The sequence below is a fragment of the Balaenoptera acutorostrata genome, chromosome 10 (assembly GCF_949987535.1).
Source record: "Balaenoptera acutorostrata chromosome 10, mBalAcu1.1, whole genome shotgun sequence".
In the NCBI taxonomy this organism is placed as follows: Eukaryota; Metazoa; Chordata; class Mammalia; order Artiodactyla; family Balaenopteridae; genus Balaenoptera; species Balaenoptera acutorostrata.
Window position 1 is genome coordinate 91,445,170 of NC_080073.1, and position 14,067 is coordinate 91,459,236.

At 45.3% G+C, this 14,067-nt stretch overlaps 1 protein-coding gene across 4 annotated transcripts in view; it reads left to right on the forward strand.

The window, feature by feature from the left end:
• The first annotated feature begins 5,502 nt into the window (after nucleotides 1-5,502).
• MBOAT1 (membrane bound O-acyltransferase domain containing 1) overlaps nucleotides 5,503-14,067 on the forward strand; it is a 108,563-nt gene continuing 99,998 nt past the window's right edge. Inside the window, exon 1 of one of the 4 annotated variants that reach the window (XM_057555322.1) lies at nucleotides 5,503-6,040. In XM_057555322.1, the coding sequence (XP_057411305.1) occupies nucleotides 5,945-6,040 (96 nt within the window). In that variant the 5' untranslated portion in view covers nucleotides 5,503-5,944. The remainder of the gene's footprint in view (nucleotides 6,041-14,067) is intronic. The other 3 variants (XM_007197152.2, XM_007197153.2, XM_007197151.2) reach the window with 3 other exon arrangements.

The following is a 14,067-nucleotide window of genomic DNA, read 5'->3' on the forward strand; positions in this document are numbered from 1 at the left end:
GCTTTCAAGTCTTTGTTTAAACGTGATCTTAATGAGGTCTACCCTGGCCACCCTATAAAACACTACAACATATGTACCCTGCATATACATATCATATACATATATACATATATATATATATTTAATGTTTTTGTTGTCTTCCCCTGCTAGAGTATAAGCTCCATTGGGGGAGGTATTTTTGTCTGTTTGTAGTTTAGAATAGTGCTTTATAAATAACAGTTCCTCAATAAACATCTGCTGAATGTCAACTCAGTCTTCAAAAGCAAAAGCCCTGTTTCCCCAAGTGAATCTGGGGAATGTTAATTCTGAAGGATGCACCATGAACACACAAAAAATGTCCTGTGGTCAACGGAGCTTGATGTTCCTTTCTTAGAGACTGCCAACAGGAGCGCCTGCTAGTATGTTTTTGAGATACTCTGAAATAATTGACCAATAATGATGGAAATTGTTTCAAAGTAAATGAAAGTTGCAGAAATGGCACAATAGGATTATAGGAAAGGCTTAGGGAATAGGGACAAATACCTACTTTAGTCCTATAAATAACAGACTACAGTGTACACTCAGCATTTAGGGCTGGCCAGCCTAATGTGCTGACACGGAGAGCCACACAGGCTCTGAACAACAGACTAGGTCATGAGGATTTAAGTGAGAAGTCATGAGGACCACTGGCTGCACTGATTGCCAGGAAACCATCCATCCCTTCATTCTAAAGCACTGTTGTGCTTGACACTAGCATTGGGCCTAGGAATCAGGCAGCAGAACAAAGAGTGAAGAGTAAGGTAAAAATATGAGTTGAGGGAGCGTCCAAGTGGCCTCTGAGATGAATATGAGGTCTAGGATTAAAGGATTAATGCTGGGCAGCTCCCTGAAGCCTAAGATGGCAGCGGTCTCAGCAACGACACCCACAGTGGGGCTGGGGCACGGGATGGAGAATGTCAGGACACCCAAAGCATATCAGGACACCAAGCATGTCAGGACACCCAAAAGAAGTAAGAAACAAAACAAAACAAAACCCTCTGAATATCCGACATAGATAGCATAGAGCTTACTTAAAAACGAAGTACAGTCGGCCCTCTGTACATATAGTTTGCATACAGTACTACGTTTTCCATCAGCACTAGGTTGAATCCGCGGAGGTGGAGCTCGCAGATAGGAGAGCCTACTGTAAGACTTGTGCTTCCACGGATTTTGATGTCTGCCACACGTCCTGAAACCAACCCTCCCCGGATACTGAGGGACAACTGTACTTGACTTCTACAAGAACTCCTTAGGCATTCAGCCAAAGCCTAGCGATTTTACAGAGTTCCCTAACTCATAGGAGAACCAAAATAGCAGTGAAGGCAGCAACAACCGAAATATGAGAGGAGATTGAAACACTAGAAAGTAGACACAGTAATTGAAAAAGCTGACCTCTTTGGGCGTAGTTTAGTGTACGGACAAATTCTTGACAAGCCAGTGGACTCCAAGACATTACTCTATTGCAGGATGGGTGTTTGACTCATCAGCAAAAACTCAGTAATGTTCACGAACTCCATTTAAGTATGCAGGGACATGTGCGATCCATTTTAGAAACCTCTCCTTCCCCAAAGACTAAAGTTAAAAATAAAATGTTAGCTTGTAGAGGGCAAGCTCCGCTGAGCAGAGTTAATTAATATTTTTTGAACAATTACTTGATGATGGGTTATTTCATATATAATTTTTCCTTCAGTCCTTACACCAGCCAAAAGAGATGGTAAGTCTTATTTCCACATTATAGAGGAGGAAGCGGAGACTTGAAGAAGATAATTGATTTGCTCAAAGTCACAAAACTAGTAAAAAGCAGTACTGGTTTTCAGGTCCAGTTTTGCTTTGCTCTAAAGGCTGGGTTCTTTAGATTTTCATTACCTGTTTCTCTTCTACATTTTAGCCTCCAATCCTGCCCACTCAGAAGTTGTGCAAAATCGTATTTATAAATATTGTTCTGTGTATTTTTAGTTAATGGTGTTTTGTTAGCGGGATTTATTTCTGCATTTGCTTATCCGTGACTAATTTCTGCTTTGTATTTCTCATAACTGGTTTCTTTCAGAGGTTGGCATATTATTTTGAATTCTTTTGTCTTTAGACATATCAGCATCTCCCTGATGTAAGTACAGAGGTTAGCAGGCTGAGAGGATTTGTGTTGATTTATCTTGAATGACTGAATGATAGTATTCTCAGGGGAAAATGCTATATTATGCAGCAGTAAGAGCTAAATCTGGTAGGTGTTCAGTTATATTAATTTCTTAATTTTCTGAACATGAACAAATATAAAAACAATGTTTAACTGTGACCTCAACTCAGGAAATATGTTAGGCAGGTAGGAGGTAATAGATGCCCCAAGCAAACGCAGAATGGTTGAGCTAAAATGTGACGGAGTAGGGCACTGATTGCAAAATCTAAATTCCCTATGGTTTTGTGTGGGTGATGCTTAAAGAAACTGCTTAAAAAGCAAGAGTGATACCCATCGCGGGTCAGTTCAGACCATTCTTCAGATCAGATCTTAAATGTTAGGCGTAGAGTTAAATGTTCTACGCAGGCAACAGTTTCTGCTGTTTTCCTGAAGGTGGACTCCTAGTATAATAAAAAGATTTCTGTGTAATAAAAAGAACAATGGAATAGCCAAGTTTGAATCCTACTTTTGCTGTTTACCAGCTGGATAAGCTAGCTGCAAGTTACCAGAAACTTCGTATTCTCGTGAATAAAAATGGAGAGGGTGATGACATAATAATAAAAGTGATAACACCTGCCCTTTCAACCTCATAGAATTGTTGGATCAAAGGGGATGTTATAAATGAGTGTGCTCTGTGAATACACAATATCATTACACGAATATGTGGTATTATTATTATGGTATTTTATTTTTACGTGGGTTATGTCATTGTAGATGGTTTTAATTAGTTTTTGTCGGTGATTATTTTTGATTGAATCATGAGAATTTATCTTCTTGAAGGGTTACACCTTTGTAAACTTTGAGGCTGATTTTAATTCAATTTTGTTGTTTGAGTATCTTTGGCTGGGTCTGGTTTGGCATGAGGCTGGTGTTGAATTTTTATCAGTCGACAGTATCATGCTGCCTCCCTGAAATATGCCAGATCCTTTTTCAGGTCTTTTTGTCTGGCCTTTAATTTTAGACCAGTCATCAAGATAAGCACTGGATCTTCTGGATGACTTCACATTCTGAGTATAGCTTCAGAAAGGAGATTAGAAACTTGACCTTGACATCAAGCCTCATCCTACGGCAGACAGAAAACAGGTGAGACTGAGTGCCTGTAGTATCACCCCAAGCCACCTCATTTTTGAACAGTAAACGCAGTGCTTTGTCCGCAGGAATGACAGGCCTGTGGGTGTATGAGTGGGCCTCTTGATAAAGAGAGAAATGTTTTGTTTTAGAGAAGGCAACGTGGCATAGTGACTGAGTGCCCAGGTTCTGGAATCAGACAGGCATGTTTTATTCAACCTCCCTAAACACAGCCAAGATACTTAAACTCTCCAAACTCCAGACTTCTCATCTATAAAATAGAGATTATAATAACAACCACGTGGGTTATTGTCACTGGTAAATGAGAGAGCTTTTTAAAAGGTATATCTAACATGTAATAATTATTATTATGAATTTATCTCTGATGGAAACAGAGATAAAGGGGAAGGAAAAGAGTGGTGAGTCCATGGTACAGCTCTTATACATCTTAGAATCATGTCCCATCCTCCAGAAGCCAGCTGAATTAACCTATAGTGTAACTGATCCATTCTCTTGATGCTGCATCACCTAATAGTTCTTTAACATTAATTGTACTACAGTATCAGTAAAACAGAATTATTAAGATTTAAGTTCTGTGATGTTTTGTTTTCAAGATCTAAGCGTAGTTCCTCCATTTTTAAGGGAAAATTTTAGACTAGATGATAATCTGTGTTTTGTTGAGCAGAAGAAAATCCGTGTAGGGCTAATCGTCTGTTTTTAAACCTACACCAATGTGAAGACTAGTTTTTGAAGTCTGAAGAGCATAGCTTTGTGGAAAATTATGAGTGGTCTGAGCATTTGCTTCATAAATACTACCCAAACTGGCCGACTTTTCTTTTCTGGCAGTTCACATTTAAGTGTTGATTTTTTTTTTTTTTTTTTAACAACGCTTTCAAGCTCCTTCTGCCCTCAGTCACCTCATGTAAGCTGTCATTTTGCTCAAGATAAGAGGAACATTGCTTCAATTCTGGTCAGTTTCTAGAACTGTGTGATATTTAATGAGCCTGTCTAGCCTAATTGATCCTCAAGCATATGTCTGTGTGTGTGTGTGTGAGAGTGTGTGTATATGTATGTGTGTGTGAGTGTGTGTATATGTGTGTGTGGTGTGAAAAGCAGATTGTCATCTGGTGGTGGTGGCCTCCTATAAAATCTCCATGGGGACAGGGAGTGGTGGGGTCATGTTTTTTGCTCCTCAACAGGGGACATGAGTTGAGAAACTCTGGCCCGGCCATTTAAAGTTCTGTGCAGCTTTTTGGTGATGAAACTCTTCCAGAAAGCCAGGGTGAGGCCCAGCCTTGGAGGGGAAGTTGCTGTGACTGTCTGACAGGCCTTCAGTTGGATTTGAAGCTGGAGGCCACGTTGATTACAATGTTAGTTCTGCCCCGAAGTTACTGGCCCCCTGTTTGGTCGGATTCTCCACCAACTAATCCATGGCTCTGTGGCTACTACCAGCTCCCAGGAAACTGCTGATGCAAAGCTTTGGGCTTGGTTACCTGGTGAAGCCTAGGGATTGACACCAACTCAGTTTTCTTTGCTTTTTGTTTTTTTCCTACCCATCTGATTTCCTGCTTTCCTGCTTTCCTGAAAGCCTTCTTCATCAGCGAGCATACAACAGTTCTTGGAAAGGATCAAGACTTTATGATTCTCAAAACCTATTAATCAACTGAAAGTTTTCCAAGTGCCAGTGATACACTTGGGTGTCTGAGGACAGAGAAGTGCAGGGGCCAGGTACATCTTTTTAGAACCGGTTCTGGCAAAAGCTGATCAGAATGCACATAACAGTAGCGCCGTTTCTTATAGGGGTAAAAAGAATTCACAGTCCAAAGGGCCGGACATTAATGGTCAGAAGCTAGCAGTCCTAGTGTCTGCGCCTGTGAGACACAGACCGTGTCAGATCAGAGTGGAGGAAACTATATCTTGCCCACAGGCTTGTAAGGAGAGAGAGGAGGCTGGGTGCTGGGGTGCTGGCTGGAAGCCCTGGGGTGTCCTTGGGCTTCGAGCCCCTGGCAGATTAACCCTTTGCCGCAAGGACTGCGAGGGAGAAGCCTTACAAGGAAAGCGCAGGAAATCTTAGCCGGCGCGGGGACCGGGAGGGCCGGGGTGCCGACGCTGCGGCGGAACCAGAACGGGGTGGGGTCAGGGCGCTCCCTGGCGCAGGGAGCCCGCCGGGGTGACCGGGGTGGAGGTCGTTTCTTGTGGCGGGGAGGGAGGATGGGGAGCTCGGGAGAAGGAAGAGCAGAGGTTCCTCCCGCCCCCGGGGCCGCGCGCACCAGGCGCCGGGCTAGGCGGCGGCGCCCTTGTCGTCGCTTTCCCTCTCGGGTCGGCCTGGGCAGGGCGGGCCGGGTGGCGCTTGAGGGCCGGGCTCCGAGTCCCCACTTTTCCTCCCTCCCTTCCTCCCTCCTCCCGGGCAGTCCCGGGCGGCCGGGCCAATGAGCGGCGAGAGGAGGGGAGCGGGAAGCAAGCGCTCTCGGCCGCAGCCCTCCTGCCGCGCCCGCGGCCACTGCGCCAACGCCAAGTTTGCGCCCCGAGAGTTTGCGCTGGGTCGCGTCCTCCGGCTCGCCGCTCGGTCCCCGCGAGCCAGGCGGCCGCGCGGCCCTCGGGACAGCCGCCCGCGCGCACTCGGGCGGGAGGACGCCGAGCGGGGTGGCGCGGCCTGGGGCCGGGGCTGCCGCCTCCCGAAGATGCAGGATGGCAGCAGAGCCTCCTCCCAGCTTCTCCTACCGCACCACGGGCTCCACCTGTCTGCACCCGCTCAGCGAGCTTCTGGGCATCCCTCTGGACCAGGTAACGGCGGGCGGGCGGCCCGCGGGAACCCTCCCCCCGAGCCGGAGCGGGCGTGAAGCCTGCGGGGGGGTCGGGGGGGATGTTATCTACCTCCGTCCCCACCCCCATAGCAGATTTCACTGCTACAAACTAGACAGGTGGAATTTTGTTTGTTGGTTTTCGATTGATGTTTTTCTCCTGTAAGTGTGAAAAATATTGGTATACCTTGCACAGAAGGTTCGAATAAACTTTTTTTGTTTTGTTTGAAGTTTTGGGTTTCCTCGTTTCCTGTAACCCAGGGCTAAAACATTCTGATAAATGACTCAAGTGTTTCTTTCATCAGTGTAGTCAAGTCTTTATTATTTTTAAGTTAGGTGAACCTACTTAGAAACTGAACCTGAGTGATCTATAAGCAAAAGCCTATAGCTTTTGAATGAGAGACCTGGGTTTTCGGCAGTGAGGCTTGTGAAATCGGGTTGACAGTTATTTTGTACCACCTGTGATCAACATCGGCTAGGGAGGAGGGACACAGGATGCTGTGGTTTTCCGAGGGCCTTAGGTTATTCAGTCAGTCTACCCTCGGGGGTCCAGGCTCCCTAGTAGGACAGGTTAGTGGGAGAAGAGAGGCACTGTTGCAGGTATTTGGACTGTCCAGCAACTGTCTGCTACCATTAAAACTGAAAATGGCAGCAAACAACAGTAATTCCAGGTAAGAAATTTTCCCGAGGGTTGAGGTTATCTTAACCCCTTTTCTTGTCTCTTTAGGTGCTGCAGGCTAGATAGGCCCTGTATTTAGCAGTGAGTCAATAAGTATACAGTTGACCCGCGAACAACACGGGTTTGAACTGCATGGGCCCACTTACATGTGTATATTTTTCAATAGAAAATACTACAGTACTGTACCGTCCGAGGTTGCTTGAATCCGCAGCTTCCGAGGAACCACAGATACAAGGGGCCGACAGTAAATTATAGACAGATTAACCCCTATGTAGTTCAAGGGTCAGCTGTATGTTATTTAAATGGAATTGGGTAAGGCATGCTGGAGGAGGGCCCGCTAGTGATCTTTTAAAAAATTCTTCTTTCCTTCAAACAAGGGTCTCCCTGCTGCTCTTTCCACTCACATTCCCTCAGCAACGAGGAAGTGAGACCTAGATGTTTCCCTGATTCAGATGCTGTTTACTGAGCCACCCTCCCACCTGGCTCTCTCTGAGCATCTGATTCAGAACTCCACCTGATCTGACTGTCGGCCATCAGTTGTAAAACCCAGACGGTCAGGAAATTGGGAGAGGTATCAGCTGCTAACGCCTGTTCTTGTAGTGAGGGTGTAGTGACTGCCAGGGACCTGCAAAGGCAGAAATAATAGCAAATTCTTCAGCCCTGAAATGAAATATAACTCAGAGCTGAATTTCCTTCAGGGGAGTTTGTTGGTACTTACCCCTCTACTCTCCATCACAATTTATTTTAATTGCATTTTCCATTTTCAGCAATTCAGCACAGCTAGAGAGAAGAGGAATCCAGGGAGGTTTTTTTTGTATGGAAAGAGTTAGATTGTTAATGAATCCCAGAGATTGGCGACTGAGAGGTGCCTAGGATGATGTTATTAAGTGCTTTGTAACTGCGTCCACCCTCATCCTCCATCTCCTGGATTTCTGGCAAAGGAATTCTGGTTTTAATTTATAAAAAAGAACAAGAGAGCCTGTGGGATGTTTAAGGCAGGAAGGGAGGGATTTCTGGGATGAACTGAAGGAAAGATGTGGGCGATAGGCAAGGAAGGAGCACCTGTGATCTCTTAGATCTTAGGAAACCCCACTGCCCTCCAGCAGGGTCAAATCTAAGCGACTCTCGGTGGAAGAAGCACTTAAAGGGCAATGCCCCAGCTGGCTCATTTCAGGCCGAGGGAGAATCCCAAACCATAAATAATGTGGTTTGAGGCTAAACTGTGGCTTGAGAGTTTGGAAGCTTGATGTGTTTTTCTCCCTCGTACTTTCAAGGGCTTTTTAGTTGTTAGACTGACTTGGGGGTAATTTGGGCTCTGCCAGAAAACTTCCTTTATGACTGCTGGCTGGTATTCTACCCTCCCGGCGCCTCAGTGTCTTCACGTGTAAAATGCGAGACGACAAAAAGACCTACCTTTTGGAGTTGAGACATTTTATATAGATATTAAATGCCCTACGGTCCTTGTATCAGACAGGGTCCTGGCAGGAAACAGTTCAACTCAATGGATAGCAATGAAGAAACTTTCATGAACTACTTAGAGAGGTGTGGGTGGCATTAAGGGAACCAATAAAGGATGTTCAGGTACCAAGACCTGGGCAAGGGAAAGGGGAGAAAGTCCTGTTGCCAGGATACAGGGGGGAAGCAGAGAGAGAACCGCAGCCCTTCTGCTCCCCATCCCCTGGCCCTTCCATCTCTTGCAGTGGCCCCCAGTGGGTGGCTGGCCTGGGGCACCTGGGCGATGTGGTCTGCAGGGTCTCCCCCTGGGGCACAAAATTGGGAAGAGAAAAGTGGAGCCAGGTCTGGAGGACAGTCCTAGGATAAGAGCCCAGTCCTTGATACATGTTTGCTCCTGGCCCATTAAAGAGTGACTTTTTATTGGCCTGCGATTTGCTAACAATGATAAAACATATACCTCAAGTTGCCCAAGTGGTTCTTCATATGCCACTTAAAGATAGTGAATCCTTTTCTTAACGTCTTAACATTTCACACGTATATTTGTAATTTCTGTATTGATTGCACTTGTGAGAATGTCTTTGGCTTCTGGGTCTCCCTGTGTCAAGTTGTTTATTATTTGCAAAACCTGAAATATCTGTTGAGCATTCTACCATGTGAGTGAAGAACTCTTTTTTTTTATTGGAGTATAGTTGATTTAAATGTTATGTTAATTTCAGGTGTACAGCAAAGTGAATCAGTTATACATATACATATATCTACTCTTTCTTAGACTATTTTCCCATATAAGTTATTACAGAGTATTGAGTGGAGTTCCCTGTGCTGTACAGTAGGTCCTTATTAGTTATCTATTTTATAAATAGTAGTGTGTATATGTCAGTCCCAATCTCCCAATTTATCCCTCCCCCAACCCTTTCCCCCTGGTAATCATGTTTGTTTTCTATATCTGTGACTCTGTCTTGTAAATAAGTTCATTTGTACCATTTTTTTTAGATTCCACATATAAGCGATATCATATGATATTTGTCTTTGTCTGACTTACTTCACTCAGTATGACAATCTCTAGGTCTATTCATGTTGCTGCAGATGGCATTATTTCATTTTTTTTTTTATGGCTGAGTAACATTCCATTGTATACATGTACCACCTCTTCTTTATCCATTCGTCTGTCGATGGACATTTAGGTTGCTTCCATGTCCTGGCTATTGTAAATAGTGCTGCAATGGACATTGGGGTTGCATGTATCTTTTCAAATTATGGTTTTCTCTGGATATATACTCAGGAGTGGTATTACTGGATCATATATATGGTAGCTCTATTTTTAGTTTTTTAAGGAACCTCCATACTATTCTCCATAGTGGCTGTCTTTAATTATTTTTCATCTGATTCTTCCATTTATCTGTTCTGTTAGCTTATGGGGGGAGCCTGTGTGCAATTGTGACTATACTCAGGAAAAGTCTATGGTTTTAGTTTCCAGGGACTTTTACTAGCCTAGCCTCCTCCTAAAGATGTTAAAAGCAAAATCATCTTATTTAATTAGAGACTAGAGCACAGCAGTTCAGATCCAGAGTATAGGAAATGGATGACTTAGGGGCCTTCACAGGTGCCTCACAGATGAGTTTGTTGAAAACTGCGTTTCTAGAATGAGTTTCTTTCGAGCAGATGTGGAGCTCGGGCAAAGAACTGAGGATGACTATTTTGTTTGATTTTTTTTTTTTTTTTTAAATAAATTTATTTATTTATTTATTTATTTATTTATTTTTGGCTGTGTTGGGTCTTCGTTTCTGTGCAAGGGCTTTCTCTAGTTGCGGCGAGCGGGGGCCACTCTTCATTGCGGTGCGCGGGCCTCTCACTATCGCGGCCTCTCTTGTTGCGGAGCACAGGCTCCAGACGCGCAGGCTCAGTAGTTGTGGCTCACGGGCCTAGTTGCTCCGCGGCATGTGGGATCTTCCCAGACCAGGGCTCAGAACCCGTGTCCTCTAGCATTGGCAGGCAGATTCTCAACTACTGCGCCACCAGGGAAGCCCCTATTTTGTTTGATTTTTTTGTTTAAATCATCTGCTCATGCCCTCTCCACTCTGTTTTGGTTGTGAGGTATGGCATGATCTCTCTTTAAACTATCCTAGCCTTTGAAGTTTGCAAAATTGACTCAGCTACCAGGATAGACGCGGTAATACTGACATTCCTAATTTGTGTGGTACACGGTCATATCCTAGGAGCTGTGCAAGAGGAGAAATTCCTGGCTTTAAGGAATTTGCAATTTGGTGGTGGGGAATGCTGAGTGCCAAGGCTATTTTTACCAACTGGAATCCGCCAAATTTGTTTTTATTTGCATAAACTATCAATTCAGTATGAAATTAGGATTCTTTGTCTGGATTTCAATTCCACCAACCCCACCCCCCCCACCCCCGCCCAGTTTAGCATCAGCAGAAAAAGGGGCAAAGGAAAAGTAGACAAGGAGATAAGAATCCAGGAAATGGTTTTTGAGATTAAAGCAGTCCAGGTTTAGGCCTATTTATGTAAGCTTGTGTTACAGTTTAAAAGGCATGATCAGTGAAGACCAGCTCTGAAGGCCTGACCCTCTCGACTCATGGTGATATCAGCAGTGGGTTTTGGTGATTCCACCGGGGCCTCTGACCACAGTTTCTATACCTGCCTGGAGCTTTCAGTCACCTGGTTGGTTCTTTTGCCTGTTCGTGGAAAGCCCAACCCTCAATTTTCTCTTCTTATCTAAGTCTTGCCCTTGGTTAAAAGCTCAGCTCACATTCCACAGTCATTATTAAATCAATTAAATATTTATTTAACACTAGTAGTGCCAGGGACTTGGTCAGGTCTCAGAAATAAAGGGATTTAAAAAAAAAATCTAGGTTTCTATCCTTGAAGAGTTTATATGCCCATAGAGGAGACAAAAGACCTATAGAAGTGCTATGTCCTCACAGACCTATGTAGGTACTAATAGAGGTTTGTAGGTGGTACCTTAGTGGAACAGAGAAGGGAAAGCCACAGGACACCTTGGACTCTTGTGGAATTTACTGTTTACCTTTGACACGGTTTATATTTGACACTTGACACAAAATGTTACCTTATTTTGTTAGGTATCCTGCCTGGTTTATAATACTGAGTTTCAAAGTAATTTAAAATCTCCTTGAAGTCTAGGTTTTATCTATCCTGGTATTCCAAGCAAGTAGTAGCGTGCTCAACAAATGCTTATCATTAGTAGCAGTATATGCCAATGCTAATGATATACATGATCAGACTTTGGTATAGAATCTTGTTTTTAAAGTGGAGAGAGATGGATCTTTGTGGGAGAGGTGGGGAGGGCCCTCTACCGAACATTCCCCCTGTTGGTGCTGCCTCCAGGCTGTACTCTTGGGTTTCTGACTTGAACAATCTACTCTCCACCCTGGGGCTTTCCAGCTGACCCCAGCTCAGGATGCATATGGCAGGTCACAGAATGTCCGTCCTGCAGAGATCCAGTTCATTAATTTTTTTGGCCTCAGTAGTTCCTACAAGGCTAGGTCTCCTCTCCCCACTTAATTTCCCTTTCATTGTCTGATAGTGAAATCATTGGCTTATGGGAGGAACATCATTTGGTTAGACTACAAACAGCAAATACTGAGTTTCTGCCGTGTTCCAGGAATTCCTGGGACTGGGTGAGGCTGCTACCATTCAAACATGAATAAAATAGGGTCCATCCTCGAAAAACTCATTGTTGGGTGGGGTGGGGACACAGAAGTCAAGAAGTGTTGCTCCTGTGTGGTGTGGTGCCTGGGCCAGCAGCATCAGCCTTGAAACTTGTTAGAAATGTTATTCTCCGCCTGACACCCTATCTGCTGCTCTGGGGGCAGACCCAGCCAGCGGAGGATTTAATGAGCCCTCTAGGTGGCGCTGGGATGCCCAAAAGTTTGAGAACCACTGCTGTATACAGATAATTGGGATACAAATTAATTAAGCGCAGTGGAAGCGGGGTGGGTGGGGGGGAGGGGGAGGGGGGAGGGGGAGATGTGGTTGTCAGAGAGCATCTCACAGGTGGGGAGGACCACGAATCGGGTCTTGAAGGCCAAAGAGGTATTTGTCAGGCAAAGTGGGTAGAAAGAACAGCACGTACAGAGGTGGGGAGGTGTGAAACTGTGCACTTCGTTCAAGGAACTGAGTCCACTGAAGTGGCTGGTGAGGCTGGTGAAGACGTTGGGACTCTAGGTTGGGGAGGGAGGCCGGGGTCACATCATGAGGAAGCTGGGAGGCTCTGGTGAGATGTTTGTACTTCGTCCTGCAGACCGGGGGGAAGCAAACTATGTCTATAAAGGGCCAGACAGTAAATATTTTCGGCTTTGCAGCCAGTACAGCCTTTGTTGCGACGACTCAACTGTGCCGTTGTGCTGTGAGGGCAGCCATAGACAATATGTAAATCGTTGGGCCTGGCTGTGTTCTCACGAAACTTTATTTATGGACTGAAATTTGAATTTTATGTAATTTGCACATGTTGTGAAATTTTCTTCTTTTGATTTTTTTCCCAACCCTTTAAAGATGTAAAAACACGTAGTTAACATGCAGGCCACACAAAACAGGCAGGGGCTGGATTTGGCCTGAGGACTGGAGTTTGAGACCCCTGTTGTAGACTGATTTTCCTCACATTTGGTGGATGGACCATCATCAGTGTCTATTGCCAAATATGCTTCTGGGATTTGACTCAGACCTAGTGAATCCGAATACATATCCGAGTGACAGAGCTGCCCGGGTGATTCTTGTGCTACCTGAAGTTTAGCGGCATTACTACCATCAAAGGGAAGGCATTGAAGGGTTTAAGATGTGAACGGATTTTCATTTCGTGAAGTGGGGCAGGAGGTCATGGCTGAAGGATGCAGGGATGGAGGTGGACCGGGGGCTTTTGACAGTGAGTGGGTGTTTAGAGTAGTCTTTATGGGGGAGCAGAGAAGGAGCAGCCTGGGGTCAATTTAATGGGTTGCTGAGTATAATCAACGCCCTGAAAATCAAAAATTTCAGGATTTGTGCCAATATGTGGTTTTTGTCTTTCAGCAGCTCCTTCTAGGAGCGAAAGTAAAATAGCTGGACGTGTGCAGGGAAGGTTGTTGGAACGTTAAGAAGTAAGGGTGTTGAAAGATGCTGACAAGTAGTTGGAGGTGATGGCAGTGGAAAGGGAAGCATTTGGAGATTGGAGGGACTTTGAGGAGCAGGTGCAGGGGAAGTGAGAGAGCCGGGGGCCGGGATATTTAAGTTGAAGATTCCTAGTGAAGCTTTCCTGGGCAAGGATGAAAGTCAAGGTGTGGACATGGGAGAAGGGGTGAAAGTCGATTCAGTTTAGCAAGCCGAGGAACTGGGGGATTTTTTTTTTTTTAATTTATTTATTTATTTATTTATTTTTGGCTGTGTTGGGTCTTCGTTTCTGTGCGAGGGGCTTTCTCTCGTTGCGGCGAGCGGGGGCGACTCTTCATCGCGGTGCGCGGGCCTCTCACTGTCGCGGCCTCTCTTGTTGCGGAGCACAGGCTCCAGACGCGCAGGCTCAGTAATTGTGGCTCACGGGCCCAATCGCTCCGCGGCATGTGGGATCTTCCCAGACCAGGGCTCGAACCCGTGTCCCCTGCACTGGCAGGCAGACTCTCAACCACTGCGCCACCAGGGAAGCCCAGAACTGGGGGATTTGATTGATCGTCCTCCTAAACATTGAAGCTGCCCAGGTGACTGGGGATGTGAGGTGGAGAGAAAGACTCTGTGGTACCTAGACTCTCCAGGAAGGTGGAGGTAGACTGGTAGATCCTGACAATGAAGAAGGACCAGAGAGGGTATGACAGGCTCTGCTATCAGGCACTCAGCCAGCCGCTCTCCAGGCCGCATCTCATTTAATGTTAGGACCCTGAGTG